General features: G+C 53.6%; 1 protein-coding gene across 1 annotated transcript in view; it reads right to left on the minus strand.

Annotated features, from left to right (window-relative positions):
- The window catches only part of RRP12 (ribosomal RNA processing 12 homolog), a 34,740-nt gene extending 17,529 nt beyond the window's left edge, over positions 1-17,211 (minus strand). The window contains exon 1 of the mRNA XM_059730255.1: positions 16,965-17,211. Within this exon, the coding sequence (XP_059586238.1) occupies positions 16,965-17,069 (105 nt within the window). The 5' untranslated portion in view covers positions 17,070-17,211. The remainder of the gene's footprint in view (positions 1-16,964) is intronic.
- Between the last annotated feature and the right edge of the window lie 1,524 nt (positions 17,212-18,735).

An 18,735-nucleotide genomic window follows, 5' to 3' on the forward strand; every position in this document is an offset into this window, starting at 1 on the left:
GCCCCGCGCTGCGTCCCCTCACGGATTTGTGGGCGGCCACGAGCTCCCCTCGGCCGCCTGCTGCGGAGGCTGACGGGTCCGGTCCCTCCGTCTCCTCCTAGGGCTTGTGCAGCGAGCCCCTGACCACGCGACTGGCCTCCTCCGGCCCCCCCAGTCTGCCCACACCCCTCCTGAAGTGCAGCACCCACAGCTGGACGCGGGCTCGGCCTGCGGTCTGACCGCCGCCGCCCGGGGGACGTATCGCCTCCCCGGTCTACTCGTCCTGCGCCTGCCAGCGCACCGTAACGTGCCATTAGCTTTGCGGGTGATGTCACACGGACGACCCCTCTTCACCTTGGATCCACAACGACTCCGAGACCCCTGTCCGCTGCCATGCTGCCGAGAGGGTCGCTCCCACCCAGTCGGTGCGCTGGGTATGTTTGCGCCCTCGGTGCGGCGCTCTGCACGTGTCCTTGTTGCGCTGCATCCTGTTGTGCGCTGCCCACTTCTCTAACCTGTCCCGGTCTGCCTGCAGCTGTTCCCTGCTCTCCGGAGCGTGCCCTTCACCCCACAATCTAGTATTGTCCGCAGACTTGGACAGAGCACACTTCTCACCCACGTCCCAGTCACTGATGAAGACATTGAAGAGTACAGGTCCAAGGACCGAGCCCTGCGGGACCCCACTGCCCACACCCTTCCACGTCGATACCGACCTGTCTACTACCACTGTCTGGCTGCGACCGCTAAGCCAATTCACCACCCACCAGACCACGTAAACATCTACGTCACGGCCTCTTCATTGATTTATGAGACTAGGATGAGATACCGTATCGAAGGCCTTGCTAAAATCCAAGAAAACGACATCCACCGCTACTGCTGCATCCAAGCATTTTGTGACCCTGGCATAAAACGAAACCAGACTGGTCAGGCGTGATCTACCTGCTACGAATCCCCGCTGCTTGCCCCGCTGCATCATTTTTCCCACTGGACTCCCGCAGATATGATCCTTCATAATCTTTTCAAAGACCTTTCCAAGGCTGGAGGTGAGACTGACTGGCCTGTAATTACTTGGATCTTCCTTCCTCCCCTTCTTGAAAACAGGGACCACGTTGGTCCTTTTCCAGTCCTCCGGGACCTGCCCCAAGCTTCCCGAGCGCCCAAACAGCCGTGCCAGCGGCTCTGCTACGACACCGGCCAGTTCCTTGAGCACCCTTGGGCGCAGCTTGTCCGGGCCTGCCGACTCGAACACGTCCAGTCCATCCACGTGACTCTGCACCAAGTCAGCGTCGAGGGTTGGCGGGCTGGTGTCCCTCTGGTGCCCGTCTAAGAGCCCATTAAGAGACTTATCTTGAGCCCTGTTCAGGAACACCGAGGCAAAAACTCCGTGAAGAGCTCAGCCTCGTCCCCCCATCGGTCACTAATTGCTCCCCTCATTCAGTAGGGGTCCAAGAGACCTTGTTCCTCAGCACGGACGCCTGGGCCCTGCGGTGAAGACGGGGGCATCTGCACGTCCAATGGCCGGGGGGAGAAGGCAGGACTCAGGACCAACTGCTCCCCCTGGCCCTGAGACCCCCCTCCCACTGCTGCCTCTGCCCTGTGCCCACAGGGGCCCTGAGCACACCCCAGCCTGGGGACCGTGACACCCGCAGCCAGGGATGGTGCTGATCAGCTGGACACCCCCAAGCATCTCCCTGCAAGGTACCCCGTCTCCCCAGGGCTGTGACGCCAGCAGGCAGGACCGCAGGTAGGATGGGCTGTGACAGGACGCCTGTGGGCACCGCACCGGGGACGTGGCGCTGCCTGATGCAAGAGGTGCTGCCTGTGAGAAGGGTCCAGGCCTGCCAGCTCCAGCAGTCCCGGGCCGGCGCAGCCCAGCAGGCAGCAGCACTCGACACGGCCTGGGTTACACTTCCCACTGCCAGCCCCAGGGCCAGGGGCAGCACCCTGGCACCAGGCCCCTTCCCTGCGGGGTCTGAACCCCGAGCGCTGTCGCTGCTGCGTTTGCACACCCAGGAACCCGCCCTGCCCTGCCCGGGCTCACCCCCAGACAGCAGCAGCAGGAGGGCCAGGACCCCCACGCTGGGCTCTGCACCAGCCCCGGCCCCAGAAAGACCCTGCTCCAGCCCCCCTGCACCCGGGACCGGCCCCGGGGCCTCCTGCGCTGTGCAGGGGGGCTGAGGAGGGGAGGGGGGTACGGAAATGGAGATGGGCGTGCGGTGCAAATTGTGTAACCGGTTTTTGTGGTTTAACTGTCATAGCGTGCTTCGGTCTGCCCCGTGAACCACAGCGGTCACTTGGGAGGGCGCTAGAGGTACAGTTATGTATATGTAACCAGAGACTGAGAGCCACGGGACTCTTCAGCCTGGAAAAGTGCAGGCTCGGAGGGGACCTGATGGCCCCCTATAAGTTTATCAGGGGTGTTCACCAGGAGCTGAGGGAACGATTGTTCACCAGAGCGCCCCAAGAGATGACAAGGTCAAACGGTTATAAACTCCTCCAACACTGTTTCAGGCTGGACATAAGGAAGAATTTCTTTACTGTCCGAGCCCCCAAGGTCTGGAACAGCCTGCCGCCGGAGGTGGTGCAAGCACCCACTTTGAACACCTTCAAGAACAAACTGGATGCTTATCTTGCTGGGATCCTATGACCCCAGCTGACTTCCTGCCCCTGGGGCAGGGGACTGGACTCAATGACCCTCCAGGGTCCCTTCCAGCCCTAGTGTCTACGAGATATATTTGCAACCCCCCGAGGGGTAGCACTTCCATGAATGTCACGGTAGCAGTGTATCTGCTCTGGGCAGGCCACTGCGGCCAAGAGCAGCCTTTGCATCACCGCACTTTCACCCTCCCTTCCTTCCTCTGTAATCTGCCCCTGGGGAAGGCGTTTGTCTGCATCTGCTGCTGCCAGCCGAGCAGAGTGGGGCACGGGTACCGCGTGGATGGGAGACCCAGGCCATGCCACATGTTACGTACATGGCGCAGTTCATTGCTGAATTACAGGATAAATGCGGACTGGCCACACACGCAAAGTCAGGACCATAGATGAAAGTCTGTACAACCCCCAGCTGTGAAAAGAGCCAAGCAGGGACACAGCAAGCGCTGCAAGACCTGCCACAGCCCCAGGGCTGGTTTCTCTCCAGGTGCCAGCGGGTCCGTGTGGGGTCACACGTGGGGCAGGCGAGGGCACAGGCCCAGCCTCCCCCCAGACCTGCTCCGGCCTTGCCCAGGGCCAGGGGAGGAGAGGCAGACCCCCCTGTAAGGCCAGCGCTAGGTCTGTTGGGGGTCACAGCTGTGCTCCTCAAAGGCCCCCGAGCCTGGGGAGCCCAGCGCCAGGCAGCCGGGCCTGGGCTCGCAGCAGCTGCTCTGGCAGCCCGGGCGCCACGAGGGCCGGGCACCCAGCGCAGACCAGACTCACATCCCCTGGACCACGAGGGAGGTTTCAAACCCACCCCTGCAAGCGGGTGCTGAGGGGTCGTGGCTCCAAGCTGCCCTCCATCCCCGGACTGTGAGCAGGTGGACTCCACTGCCCACCTGCCCTGGGCACCTGGAGAGCTGCCTGCACCACCACAGCCCTGCACCCCTCCCGGGGCCACTCCCCCCCAACAAGGCTTCTCCACCCAGGGACCTCCTGCCACCTCAGTGGTGCCCCCTCCACTGGCGCTGTCTCTGCTGTGTTCACACAGGCCCAGGACCCCCGCGTTGGGCTCTGCACCCTGCACCCTGGCCCCAGAGAGACCCTGCTCCAGCCCTGCCTGCACCCAGGACTGGCCCCAGGGCCTCCTGCGCTGTGGAGTGGGGCTGGGGCAGGAGCGCCCATCCAGGCCCCCACGAGCAGACTCACGCATTGCCCAGTGCCCCCCAGCCATGTCTCTGTGACCCACCCACAGCCCCCAGGAGACGGGGTCAGAGCCCAGAGCCCTGCCCCAGGCCGTTGCCTGGGCCGCAGAAGACCCTGAGTCCCCCTGCGTGGCACAAGGCTGGGCAGGAGGGCACAACCCCACCGGCCCCGTGCTGGGCATCCGACTGTACCAGAAAGGGTTTTGATGCATCCGACTGTACCGGCTCTGACTGTACTGGAAAAGGTTTTGAAAAGTCTGGGGTGTACACCACGGGGTGCACACACATTGCCTCCTTGACCCACCGGAAGGCTTCCTCAGCCTCTGTTGTCCAGCTAATCCTACTTGGGGCCGAGTCCTTGGTAAGCTCGGACCGTGGGGATACGTCCAAAAGTCAAGGTATTAGACGGCGGTAGTAGTTGGCCAGCCCCAGAAAGAACCACATTTGTCTTTTTGTTCAGGGCACGTTATAAGCCCTGAAGGCCTGCACTTCATCTATCAGTGGTTGTATCTTCCCCCCGCTACTTGGAAGCCTTAATATGGAGCGTCCTCTTGCCCCAGTGCACGTTTGGGGGGTTGGCAGTCAGGCCTGCAGCTCGCAGCTCTTCTGGCACTGCCGCCAGATGCCGCAGGTGTTCCTCCCAGGGCTCGGGGTACGCTGCCACATCGTCGATGCATGCAGCCGCGTCTCCCCGATGAGGCGCCGATACCTTGGATCCATCAGGCGCTGGGACATCGCTGCTGCTCCGTGCAGGCCGAACGGCACCTGGACAAACTCTTAAAGCCTCCATGGGGTGGCCCATGCTTCTCCTGGGCATTTGCTCCTCGGAGTGTTTGCCGGTCCCGCTTGGCCATGTCTAGGGTGGAGATAACCTATCTCCCCCCATCCTCTCCAGCCACCCCTCCCCCAGAACCACGGGGCAAGCATCAAAGCGCACTATGCTGCTTACTTTCCTAAAATCAATACAAACCTGCACGGTCCCATCCTTTTTGGGGACCGTGAGGAGGGGGTTTTGCCAGGCGCTTCTAGATTCTTACTACCCCACCTGCCAGCATCCCTTCACACGGCTTCGTGGAGCTTTTGGGGGATCTGCCGCCGATGCTCCCATATGATTTTCCCCGACGGGTCTCTATTCGCTGTCCCCCCCCCGTGCATCATCCCCAGACAGTCTGAAAAGACCTTTCTGAATTGTGTCACCAGCGGGGCCGCTTGCTGCTGCTGCGCCCGTGTCAGACCAGCTCCCGTCCGGACGGGCCGTCCCGAGCCTCGTTCAGGCCCTTCCAGACCAAACTCATCTGGCTGCAGGCCGGCGGGGACAAGCAGGGCGACTATCCGCCCACCTCTTTAAGAGGTTGATATGATATGATATACCTGCTGGGTTTTATGCCTGCCCGGCTGCCACACCTTGCAGTCCAGCGGGCCCACCTGCTTCTCACCTGGTACTCCTTGCCACTAGGCCAGCGGGCAGCAGCACGAATACCCGATCACCCCCATTGAGCCGCCTTTCACGCGCCCGTTGGGTGTACCCGGCTGCCCGCCGACCTTGGCCCCTTTGTAAATTTTCCCGTGCTGATGTTCATGCCCTCTGTAGCCTTTCCCTCATCTCCACCACGTGCGCTACCGGGCTCCGTGCCGCCCCTTCCGGGTGTCCCCGCTCTTCTTTGAACAGATCCAGAATCCCATGGCGGGGGGCGCGGGCGTGCAGTCGTTCAAAGGCCGAGTGGCCGTGGGAGAGGGGCTGAGTCACGCCGTGGGGCAGTGGGGCAGGCTGGGCCCCCGGCCAGAGACCCGGGGGCTGGGGGTGAGCTGGGGAAGGGGAAGGGGAGGAAGAGCAGCGCCCCCCGCCCCAGCCCCGTGGCAGGGGGTGCGTGGGTGGAGCTAGGTTGCTGGGTGTAGGGTTAAGGACGAAGGCAGGCAAGCTTCTTTGGGTAGCTGTGATCTCTTCTATTGGCCGTGCTGCAGAGCAGGCGCAGCAGGCTGGGCCTCCGCCTTTGCTCCCAGGAGCTGCTAGTGATGGGCACTCCTGAAACTTTTGATATGTTTTTTTATCCTTTGGGAACAGTTCGAAAAATATTGTCTCTAACCAAGGGCATAGAGTAGGTTGTTTGGGCTGGGGGAGATTGCTTGCTGCTTATTTGCTGACCTCGCTAGAAGGGAAGGCTATATCAGCGAGGTCCCTGGCGGGGCTGGAAGGGGGGTTACTTGCTGGGCTTGCTGCACAATTTACCACATCAGCAAGTTCAACCTGTCACGTAGCTATATAAGGCTGATGCCCACTTGGGTGGGGGTGCTTGCTTTGCGAACGATTGCCAAGCACCGCTTTCTGCGCAGAAATAAAGTTTAAGTTGGATCCTCCACCCCTGTGTGTTTATTGGCAGAAGCGCACTGGGCACGTACCCGCTGTCCTTTGGGGACAACAATTTCTGGCAACCCAGATGGGACCCAGCTGACTGCCTTGCCCGGTCCACCTCTTCGGCTCCGGCACCAACTGTGGACGGCGCGAGGGCCAGGCGCCACCGACCTTATTCGTCGGAGGTCTGACCGTCTCCTGGTTGCCTGACGGAGTCGTGGAGGGGCACAACGGCGCAACGCTCGGAGGACCAACTTAATCGGGCGGGGCGAGGGAGGTCTCAATGGACTGGTGAGTACTTCTTTCCATATTTTGAGCAGGTTGGGAGAGGAGACGGCTTTAAAAGTTCCGACCGTATAGACACCCTAGGCGAGTGAGATCAGGTGGCAGCCCCGTGAACTCCCTCTAATCAGTTTGGTACTGAGGCTGAGCGGCGGTCGCCGTCCGGTAGTTGGACAATGGGAAGTGACCAGTCTAAGAGTCCGCCCTGCTGCCCCTTAGGATGCATTTTGAAAAACTGGCCAAAGTTTGGAAGAACCCCTATGACGAAAAACCAGATGATTCGGTATTACAATACACGTTGGCCACAGTACCAACTCGCGGATGGTGCGGCCTGGCCGGAGAATGGGTCTTTAGATTATAACACAATCTTGCAGTTACAATCATGTGGTAGGCGCCAAGGAAAGTGGGATGAGATGCTTTATGGAGAGGCGTATATGACTTTGTATGGGGATGGGGCTACGCAGAAGTCGTGTGGGATATTTAGGGGAAGCAGGGCGATGGCTTTACAGGGGGTCACCGCAGCATGTCCGGAGGAGCCGGAGGAGGACAACGTGCAATTGCTAGTTGCCCCCACGGCTCCTCCGCCTTATCCTGTGAGCCCTGCGTCACCACAGGGGACTTCCGCGGCACCTGAAATGGCTCGTCAGGGACTCCCGGCTGGCTCGCCCAGTCCGTCGTCCCCCACCTCCCCTGACAGCCCTGGGGTGCCGTCCCCGGGTCCGGCGGATGCGGGTGGTAGCAATCTGGCGGTAGAAGGGACTGTAGGAGATGGGGCGTTTAGCCCTGTGGCGAGTCGCTTACGATCAGGGGCCCAACCAGTAGTTCAGGCCCCTTTGCGACAAGCAGTAGGTCCTGAGGGTAGACCAGCTGTTGTCCGTGTGCCATTCAGCATGGCAGACTTGATAAATTTGAAACTGTCCGTGGGCCAATACCGCCAGAATCCGGAGGCAATGGCACAGTTGTTTTCTACCATTTTCCTCACCCACCAACCGAACTGGATAGATATTCAGGCCTTATTGGCCACTTTTCTGACTTCGGAAGAAAAGAGGTTGGTCTTAGAGAAGGCGCGCACGATAGCACAGGAGCGTCACCCAGCCGGTGATGTAGATGAACTTTGCCCTAAGGAAAATCTATACTGGGATCCCAACACCCAAGGGGGCCGGCAGGAGTTAGCGCTGTATCGGGAGTTTGTGCTGGCTGCTCTCCGGGAGGCTATCCCCAAGCAGAAAAATTTATCTAAATTGTACGAAGTGTGGCAGGGTCCGGAGGAGGATCCATCCAGTTTTTATGGGAGGTTGTGCGTGGCAGCCAGACAGTGGACGGATTTAGATCCGGAGCTGCCGGAAAATGCCAAGATGTTTAACACACTGTTTATAGGACACTCAGCCCCAGATATTAGGAAAAAGCTACAGAAAGCTGAAGGAGCAGCTGGAATGAGCATCTGCCAAATGATTGAGATTGCTTATAAGGTATACTCCAACCGAGATCAGGTCAAGGAGAAAAAAGAAGACAAAAGAATGAAGGCACAGGCATTGTTACAAGCATCATTGTTGGCAGCGGCAATTGTGGATCAGAGGGGTAAAGGACGTGGCAGGGGAAGTGGAGGGCGTAGAGGAGGTGTGAGCTATGCCCCGGGAGGTCGCGGCCAGGGTCCCAGGCTAGGATCTAATCAATGTGCTATTTGCAAGCAGGAAGGGCATTGGAAAAATGAGTGCCCCAAGCGGGGGGAGAAGAGACGAGAGGAAAAAGAAAGAGTGTTGATGCTAGACGGCTCTGAGCAGGAGTGACGGGGACCGGGGGCGAACACTGAAGTAATCCCTGTCTCCCCCGACGAGCCCCTGGTTAGAATGAAAGTAGGGGGAGAACTTATTGATTTTTTAGTAGATAGTGGAGCCACGCATTCAGTTGTAACCAATTTTAAAGGACCCTTATCAAAAACCAAGATCCCCATAATCGGAGCCACCGGCCCTACTAGTTTGGGATGGCCAGCCTGCCTGCGAGCGGTGGCAGCTACAGCTATGCTAGTAGAAGAATCCAAGAAACGTACCTTGGGACAGCTAATGACGGTGTATACCCCACATTCGGTGCTGGTGGTGATGGATGCGAAGGGGGGAACCTGGCTCTCCCCCGGACGCATGGCTAAATATCAAGCGGATCTCCTGGATCAAGGAGACATCAATCTGCAGACCTCCAATACACTGAACCCAGCTACACTACTGCCCTTGGAACAGGACGAAGGATTACAGCATGATTGCATAGAAACTATTGAGAGCGTGTACGCTAGCCGGCCGGATCTTAAAGATGCCCCACTACCTAATGCAGACCTCGAATTCTACACAGATGGAAGCAGCTTCATGGACAATGGAACCCGAAAGGCAGGATACGCCGTGGTTACATCATGGGATACCGTGGAAGCAAACGCCTTGCCTCCAAATACCTCTGCACAGAGAGCTGAGCTTATTGCGCTGACCCGAGCTCTCCATTTGGCAAGAGGAAAGACAGCCACGATGTACACGGATTCGAAGTACGCCTTTGGAGTCCTACACGCCCACGGAGCTATATGGAGAGAGAGAGGACTCTTAACGGCAAGTAAAAGCCCGGTAAAGCACGGAGCAGAGATCCTGAAACTACTTGGAGCCGTGATGGAGCCGCTAGAGGTAGCTGTGGTGCACTGCAAGGCACATCAAAAGGAAGATGGTGATGTTATAAGAGGAAACCAATGAGCAGATGCTGCAGCAAAAAAGGCTGCCAGAGAACAAGCCAAGGAGACTCCAGTATTGGCACTGGTGCCTCAGGCGGCGCTACCTGAAGACCCTCCCAAATATAGTGAAAAAGAGAACCAACTCGCAGAGAAACTGGGAAGCAAAGAACAACAAGATGGATGGTGGGTCTTGCCTGAGGGACAGGTCCTGGTGCCGAAATTGATTCTTAGCAAAATGCTCCAAGAGTACCACCAGAGCACCCACGTGGGAGCTGACGCCATGACCCAAGGTCTTCAAGGAATTGTAGCGGCACCTAAGATGAGGAAAACAGCAGAACAGATAGTGCGTAGATGCCCTGTCTGTTGTGCCAACAACCCTAAGGTTTCCCCCAAGCCCCCGCCAGGAGCAGGAAGGCAAGGACTATTAGCAGGAGAGGGTTGGCAGATAGATTTCTCTGAAGTTCCCAGGAAGGGACACTACAAATACCTGTTAGTGCTCGTGGACACCTTGACTGGATGGACCGAGGCCTTCCCGTGCCAAACCAACCAAGCAAAGGAAGTGGTCCGGTGATGCTAAAAGAAATGATTCCACGATTCGGAATCCCGGAGGGATTAGCCTCAGATCGAGGGCCACACTTTGTGTCAGAAGTGACCGGGGCAGGTTCCCAGGCTCTGGGGATACAATGGGACCTTCACACCGCATGGAGACCGCAGTCAAGTGGACAGGTGGAACGAACGAATCAGACTCTGAAAAGACAGCTGGCTAAACTTTGCCAAGAGACTCAGTTGAAATGGCCCGAAACTCTGCCTCTTGCCTTGCTTAGAGTGCACATAGCCCCTAGAGCTAAATTGGGAGTTAGCCCATTTGAATTAATGTGTGGCAAGCCATATCCTAAGAATCCAGTGGTGACGCATGGGAGTCAAATGCATGTTAAAGGGGAAGGCTGGGTAAAAGACTATTTGTATTCTTTGTCTGCTGTATTGTCTTCTCTCCACAGGTATGTCCAGGAGTGACTTCCACTCCCCTTAGATACACCAGTCCACAAGTTCCAGATCGGAGACGAGGTGCTGGTCCGGACGTGGAAGGGTCCGTATCCTGTGATTCTCACCACTCACGCTGCAGTGAAGGTACAGGGGAAAACCCGTGGATACACTACACTCGGGTGAAGGCCGCACCAGAAGTACCACCGGCAGGAGAAGTTGCTGAGAGTGTCGCACCGGAAGCCGACACAAACGGACACCGTTGGACAATGAAGCCAGTGCAAGGACTTAAATTTCTGTTTAAACGTCAACCACGTAGAAAGTAGTTCTTTACATAGGTCTAGCGTTTTTAGGGTCTGAGGGATTGTTGAGTCAGAAGGTTGGAAGGAATCAAAATGTGTGGGTATATTTGGCAAAGGACGTATTAAACCTCACTCATTTCTGTTTAGCAGGTGGAACATCGGTTGATGATATTTTCCCGTCATGCCTTATAGGGGTGCCCACTCCCTTAGAGGCACTCTGGAATCAGACCTGGTTCGCTTCAGGAGGAATAGGAGTCCCAATTAGTTACACTAACAATCCCAGGTGGGGACCCATTACCACAGAAAGAAACGCCAGTGCCTTTTCGATAGATTTGCTGACAGTCACCTCCCCTGGCAACACCAGCTGTGCCGAGTTTGTGAGCTGTACCAAAGCTTGTAAAAGCCTAACCAAAGAAAGGAAAATTTTCAATTGCTCAGACGTGACTAATGTGTCCTACAACTACGGTCATGTTGTATTACCCTTGGGGTGGTTCCTGCTTTGTGGGAAGACTGCCTATTCATACATCCCGGCCAATGCCACAGGAGGCCCTTGTGCTTTGGGTAGGTTAACTGTCTGGCTATCAGGTATGCCCCAAACCCCAAACAGACGCCACCGGAGAGACCCGAGCACGTTAGATGAATCCTGCAATAGTGACAATGACCTCATGAGTAAGGTTGAGGCTGTGTCCCTGGCAGTCTCCATAGCAGGCGTGCCGGGCCTAGCGGTAGACGCCCAGGTTCAGCTACGCAAAGTGGCTTGTGCCCTGGCAAAAGGCCTGGACGCGACCTCGCAGGCCTTGGCCGCCCGCAGCACTGAGATGGAGGAACTGAGAGGGGCTACTCTGCAAAATAGAGCAGCCATAGACTACCTGCTGCTAAGACATAACCATGGATGCGAAGAGTTTGAAGGGATGTGTTTGTAGTGCGCACGTTTGTTATTGCCCTGAAACAGAACAGTTTTCTGACAGCATACTGTTAGGGTAACAATAATTTGGATTATTAAGAAGTATTAGCTTTGCAGCTGAATACAAGGCATGACCTGTGGCCTAGCAATGCCGCTGACCACAAGGCAGAATGATAGCTAAGCCTTTGCTTATGTCAAGTAGTCATTTTAACTGTGTTAAACATTTTCTGAGTCAAATGCAGCAAGTGGATCTGTGTCTGCGTGCTGGAAAATCAGATACAGCAAGGAACAAGATAAGACAAAGAAGCCATTGTTCTAAGCACAGTGATCGTGTCCTTAAGAAGTATCTACCACTGCAAGGTCTTGCTAGCCTATCGTAATGTTACTGTTACTTAACTTTTAGCTTTTAAAAAGTGCTAGTTCAGCTTAATAAAAATACGCTGTTATAAAGATCTGTGAAGCACCGCCCAAGTACTGCTTTTGTTAACCCTGTAAGTCTTGCCTTATTGTAATAAGTATAAAAGATCGCCTCACCCTTGAGGGGGGGCCATTTTGCCTTTTGCTGGTTTAATGGTCATTGCTCAAACAAATATACTGCAGTAAACCTTTACCCGTGGTTGCCTTGTTCCTCTGCAGCTAGACAATGAACCCCAGGGAGTTTTCTCCCACCACAATTTGGCACCCCAGACGGGACCCGTCTAGCTTGGCGCCTTTGGAGACCTCCACCCCGACACCCCAGCGCGCGCCAGGTGAGTTCACCTATTTGGGTTAGTCTCGGGAGGTGGACGGTCCCCTCAGGACCAATAAGGCGGGATCCTCAAGTCGGGTAAAGGACCGGTACTGGCGAGTACCTCATGTCAGGTATGTTTTTGGTTTCTATCTGGTTTCTGGTTTTCTGGTTTTACCTCTAGAGGTCTCTGGAAGCAGTCTTTGAGGGTATCTGTCTGCTGATTTAAACGCTGATAGAGCCGGCAGCCTCGCCAAAAGGCGAAAGACACAGATATAAGGTAGAAATGCTGTTATAACGGCCAATGACTAGGGTCTCGGACTCAAGACGCCCCTCCTCACGGAGAAAGCCAGTGGGGTCCGAGAGCAGCGGTTGTTGTATGTGGACGAAACAGCTTCTAGGCAGGTAGGACTTAGGGAAAAAGACTGCTTGTGCTTGGATATAATCATGGGTTCTGGCCTAGGATATTCACCCCTTGATTATACGGTCAGGAATTGGAAACCTTTGGAGGGACGGGCAGAACTGTCCAAGTCTCGTATGGCAGAACTCTGTTTAATTAATTAGACGTCTCATACGTCTCAGTTAGATTTGGGAAGATAATGGCCAGAAAATAGATCATTTGACCCAAATTGCCTGGCTGCCTTACGAAAGATCTTGGAGGACCTCTGCCTCGACCTAATGAATTATTAGTATTTATGAGACAATGTTGCTAGTAAGCCTTTAGTCACCCCGACCCCTGTACTTTTCCCGAATTTGTTAGCTCCCCTTCAATGCCCAAAACCTTCTGCACCACCTTCATATTCAGATGATGATTATAAACCCGTGCCCAGACCCCCTATCCCTCCTGATCCGTTCATTCCCGTGCCGGCAGGGGACTCGGGAAATCGTGGGGAGGCATCACCCCGACTGCCTCCCGGCGACCACCCAAGTCCTGAGCCTGTAGATGGATCAAGGCATCCCTCTCCAGACTCAACTTGCCCGAACACTGATCCGACTCCCATAGCTAATCGTACCCGACAACAAGTACCTGCCCCTAGCCTTCTGGCTTCCCTAAGAGAATACCCTGTTCCTGGCGAGGGTGGAGAAGTTATCAGTCACTGGAAACACACTCCGTTCTCCACCACCGACCTCTTAAACTGGCAAGAAAACACCCCCAGGCTCAGAGATGATCCCGAAGTAGTTCTAAGGTGCTTCAAAACCATTTTCATGACTCATAACCCCTCCTGGTCAGATGTCAAGCAGCTTCTCGAAAGCCTCTTAACCTCAGACGAGAACACCCTTCAGACTACTTTGAAAGACTCTGTAAAGCTGTACGTCAGTATGGACACGTGGACCCCGAGACACCTGCCACTTTGCCTGTGTTAAGACTTGTATTCATAAGTCAGGCTAGCAAAGATATTAGAAAGAAGCTCCAACATGACACTGAGGGTGTTGAGGGTAAATCCATGGCAGAAATCTTAGCCATTGCTACTAAAACTTTTAATGGAAGGGGGAAAAAAAAGGAAGAAAGAAAAACAAAAGATGCAGAAGAACCAGTCTTTTGAGATCATAAAGCTGCCCGCAGCTTACTTCTCTGCACAATTAGATCCAGGGGCAAAGGGGGGAGTAGGCTGCCTTCGCGCAGTGGCAGCAGCTGCAACAATAGTCGAGAAAGCCCAGGAATTAATCCTCGGATACCCCCTTATCCTGAAGGCTCCACACACAGTAGCCCTCCTCCTCCTGAAAAATACTCAACATTTTTCTCATCAGAGAATGAACAAATAGGAAACCACACTTTTATTGGCTACAAACCTGGTCATAGAGAGATGCAATACCCTGAATCCGGCTACTCTATTACCTCTACCCAGCGACGGGGAACCAGACTCCCACGATTGCCTTCAAGTTGCAGCATTTTCAGACAAACCCAGGGCAGAGCTCAGTGACTTACCCTTAGACAACCCTGACTTGATTTTTTTGTAGATGGCTCTTCAAAAATAGTCAACGGAGTTAGAAAAATGGGTTATGCAGTAGTAACTCCATTTGAAGTACTTAAAGCTGAAACACTGCCTGAGCAGTTCGGCGCGGTAGCGGACTGTGGCTTCCAGCTTGTGCCGTGCCCTGGGCCCTCACCAGGCTGCTTTTGTTTCTTCTCAGAGTGAAATGCCGAAGGTTTTTGCACGTGTTGTATGAGACAGGGAAGAGTAGAACTGCTCGTTTCTCGAGAGCTATATGAAATGTTAGGCATGATGTGTATTACTGCAAAAGTGTTTGTCACGGTGTGAAGTTCTGAATGTCCTGGAATGGTTTCTCTTTAGTGAGATTGAGGGTTTTTTTTTTTACTTTCTGTACCTGATCTTTTGTGAAATAAAGTAGTTAAAAAGGATAGAATATGAGGATTGCCGGACAGAAGAATAATGCTACCTAAAGCAGCCCTTAAATCTTATCTACAACAACTTCACCAAAGCAAGCTTTTAAGTTGCAAAACTTGCCACTATCACTAACAGGCTGTTCTACGAGTCTGCCAGGAAACAAAAAGGCTTTTAAAACACTGCAGTATATGCAAAAGTTTCATATCAAAGGAGAAAAATCAGGACCCCCTGGAGCCCGCCCCTGGGCTTATACTCCCTTTGAAAGACTGCAAATAGATTTTGCTGATATGCCTAAAGACAATGGGTACGAAAACCTCCTAGTAATTGTTGACCAACTCACGGGGTGGGTAGAAGCCTTCCCCACCAGAAGAGCTACAGCACAACAAGTAGTAAAAATACTCCTTAATAAAATTATACCCAGGTTTGGTCCTCCACGTATCATTGAAAGCAATCAAGGATCACATTTTTACTGCTGACTTAAACAAAACACTGGCCAGCTGCCTAGGAATAGAATGGAAATTCCATACCCCTTGGCACCCAGAAAACTCAGCACAAGCAGAAAGAATAAATCAGACCCTGAAACAAAAAATTGGGAAGCTATGTGCTGAGAGCCAGGTTAAAATGGACTGAGATTCTCCCACTGGCTCTTATGTCCATCAAAACCACCCCCAGGAGAAAACTAAAGCTCAGCCCTTACGAGCTGCTGTTTGGACACCCTGTTCCCCAACACTTCCCCTTACTACCGGTTCACACTTCTTCTCTTTTAGGCGATGAAGGACTCACCTCTTATATTTTATCTCTACAGTCTCAGTTAAAAATCTCTCCATAGGTATGCTGCTTTAAACCAACCTTTACCTGCCGATGTCCCAGCACATCGCATCCAGCCTGGAGACTGGGTGTATGTAAAAACTTGGAAATGGTCTCCCCTTAACCTAAGTGGCAAGGACCGTATCAAGTCCTCCTCACCTCCCACACCGCCGTAAAAGTAGCAGAAAAGGACAACTGGATTCATTATACTCGTACAAAGAAGACAGAAGTTTCACCCGAGCTCAGGATCGGCTCCAACGCGAGCTTCCCTGACCTGGAAAAGGGGAAGCCAGAAGATGACGACTGCGGACTTTGTGGGAGCACCGCACGCCCACCTGACCGCGACAAGGGTGAGCCAGAAGCAGACGAAAAAATAAAAACAAACACCTCCTGGACCTGCAGCCCGTTAGATAATATAAAACTCAAACTAACCAAAGTCCACTAATAAACTGTCACCCTTTTGGGGTCCTGCCCAGCCCAGAGAGCACCAAACTCCAAGTACTGCATCCTCTAGACACTTTTGGATCAGCTAAAACCGAGCACTTTGAGACTGTAACATGTCCCAGAAGATCAGTTATTGGAGCTGCAGGGTTGTGCATACTGTTTGTGCTGATTTTGGTATAATATGGCTTTTATAACTATGTTATTTCTAATCTTTCTCTTTGCTGGAAAAATAAGTCTCTCACAGGGGTCAGCTATAGCTACCAGTTGCTGCAGATGTGCTAATCCTGGTGCCCGAGGTTTTCCTGTCTGGATAAGCGATTCAATTGAGCTCTCTGATATAGACGGGAAGGTCAACATTGCCCGCTGGTATCCTCCCTCACATTGCTGTAGTTCAGCAGAAGTTCGGGTATTTACTTATGGAACAGAATATTGTGTCAAGCCTAGCCACCCAGTTTTCAGACAATTTGCAGAGTCTCCTCAGGCTAAGACTACTCTTAAACCTACTGTTGCCCACATCTCTGATAATAATATGTACCTCCAATACGTTGAGAGAGCCGCTAAAGCAGAAAACCAAAGTGATTGTTGGGTGTGCAGTCATTTTCCTCTCCACACTCAAGGAGGCATTCCTATGACTCCCATCCCCTTGGGCCCCATCGAGTCACTTTTAAACCCCTCTAATAACCAAGCTTGGGACCAAAGTCAGCAGGAGTTCCTTTTAGTAAAGCCTGTTGTTGGAGATTGGTGTTTCTATGTAAACTGCTCAGTATCAGACTGCATCAATTTAGGCACAAGCATATGTCACCACTATTTTACTAGTTCAATTAGAGAAGACTGGCATAATAATAACACAGCAACTCCTACCTGTTGCAGCTCTTACAATGATTTCTACAGCAGCAAAATGTTAACCAAGGGCACTAATCCTACCTGCACCCCCATCTCCTCTTTAAATAATACCTTGTGGTATTGTTTGTACACTGATACCTCCCGGGGACAATGCTTCTTCAATGGAACTGCAAATCCTTCCTTTACATCAAAGGGTGAACGCGGGGTGCTAGGATTAGGAAACGGGGGCCGAATACCTCCTAAATATTCAAATCTTGCTGCTTTAAAAGGACAATACTGGGTCTGTGACTCCCACGCCTACCATAAAATCCCTGCCAAAGGAAAAGGTATCTGCTATCCAGCAATGCTAAAACCCTCTATGTTCTTCACCACGCACCTTCCACGGGGCAGGTGGCGAAACAAGAGGGATTTGCAAAAAAGCCGTGATATAGTAAACAGTTATCAAAAAAACTCTGCTTACCAAAGGAGTGTTAGTCGGGTGTTCTTTAGCAGGTATACTCCCGGGAAAAGGCACTGCTTGTCTTGGAAGATTTACACTACGCCTCCAAGCTGTGATAGAAATCATGGCTCATGAATTCAGCGAAAAGACCTCTCGAAGGCCATTGCTGCCTTGGCTGACATCCAAGAAGAACTCCGACAAATGATAATTCAAAACCGAATAGCCCTTGATTTTCTCCTCGCTGCTCAAGGGGGAGCTTGTGCGGTTATCGGACCAGAACGTTGTGTTTGGGTTAACAGCTCTTTTATCATAGTACCAACCCTCCTCAATGATGCAGCTGTACATATCCAAAAAGCTGAAGATGTAGCTAAAATCCCCAAAGATGCATCTCTTAGCTGACTTACTAACTGGTTCTCTTCCCTTACAGGATGGCTTAGACCTTTTATGCTAAGTATAATTGAAATAGTTATAACTATAGTCTGCCCGTTGTGCTGTTTTCAGAGTCTATGTTCTCTAGGACAACAGTTTATGCAAAGGCAAGTAAAAATGTACGGTCAGTTTGTACAAATATCCAGCATCAATCATCACAACCTAACCCCACAAGAAGTTGAATACCTAAAAGTGTCTTCCAAAACTCCCTCTGGAAAATTGAAACAAAGTGGGGAATTGTGGTGAGCATGTTTGTTATTGCCCTGAAATAGAATAGTTTTCTGGTAGCATACTGTTAGGTTAACAATCATTTGGATTATTAAGAAGTATTAGCTTTGCAGCTGAATACAAGGCATGACCTGTGGCCTAGCAATGCCGCCGATGCTCCCATATGATTTTCCCCGACGGGTCTCTATTCGCTGTCCCCCCCCGTGCATCATCCCCAGACAGTCTGAAAAGACCTTTCTGAATTGTGTCACCAGCGGGGCCGCTTGCTGCTGCTGCGCCCGTGTCAGACCAGCTCCCGTCCGGACGGGCCGTCCCGAGCCTCGTTCAGGCCCTTCCAGACCAAACTCATCTGGCTGCAGGCCGGCGGCGACAAGCAGGGGCTCCCTATCCGCCCACCTCTTTAAGAGGTTGATATGATATGATATACCTGCTGGGTTTTATGCCTGCCCGGCTGCCACACCTTGCAGTCCAGCGGGCCCACCTGCTTCTCACCTGGTACTCCTTGCCACTGGGCCAGCGGGCAGCAGCACGAATACCCGATCACCCCCATTGAGCCGCCTTTCACGCGCCCGTTGGGTGTACCCGGCTGCCCGCCGACCTTGGCCCCTTTGTAAATTTTCCCGTGCTGATGTTCATGCCCTCTGTAGCCTTTCCCTCATCTCCAGCACGTGCGCTACCGGGCTCCGTGCCGCCCCTTCCGGGTGTCCCCGCTCTTCTTTGAACAGATCCAGAATCCCATGGCGGGGGGCGCGGGCGTGCAGTCGTTCAAAGGCCAAGTGGCCGTGGGAGAGGGGCTGAGTCACGCCGTGGGGCGGTGGGGCAGGCTGGGCCCCCGGCCAGAGACCCGGGGGCCGGGGGTGAGCTGGGGAAGGGGAGGAAGAGCAGTGCCCCCCACCCCAGCCCCGTGGCAGGGGGTGCGTGGGTGGAGCTAGGTTGCTGGGTGTAGGGTTAAGGATGAAGGCAGGCAAGCTTCTTTGGGTAGCTGTGATCTCTTCTATTGGCCGTGCTGCAGAGCAGGCGCGGCAGGCTGGGCCTCCGCCTTTGCTCCCAGGAGCTGCTAGTGATGGGCACTCCTGAAACTTTTGATATGTTTTTTTATCCTTTGGGAACAGTTCGAAAAATATTGTCTCTAACC

The sequence above is a fragment of the Alligator mississippiensis genome, chromosome 6, assembly GCF_030867095.1.
Source record: "Alligator mississippiensis isolate rAllMis1 chromosome 6, rAllMis1, whole genome shotgun sequence".
Classification (NCBI taxonomy): Eukaryota; Metazoa; Chordata; order Crocodylia; family Alligatoridae; genus Alligator; species Alligator mississippiensis.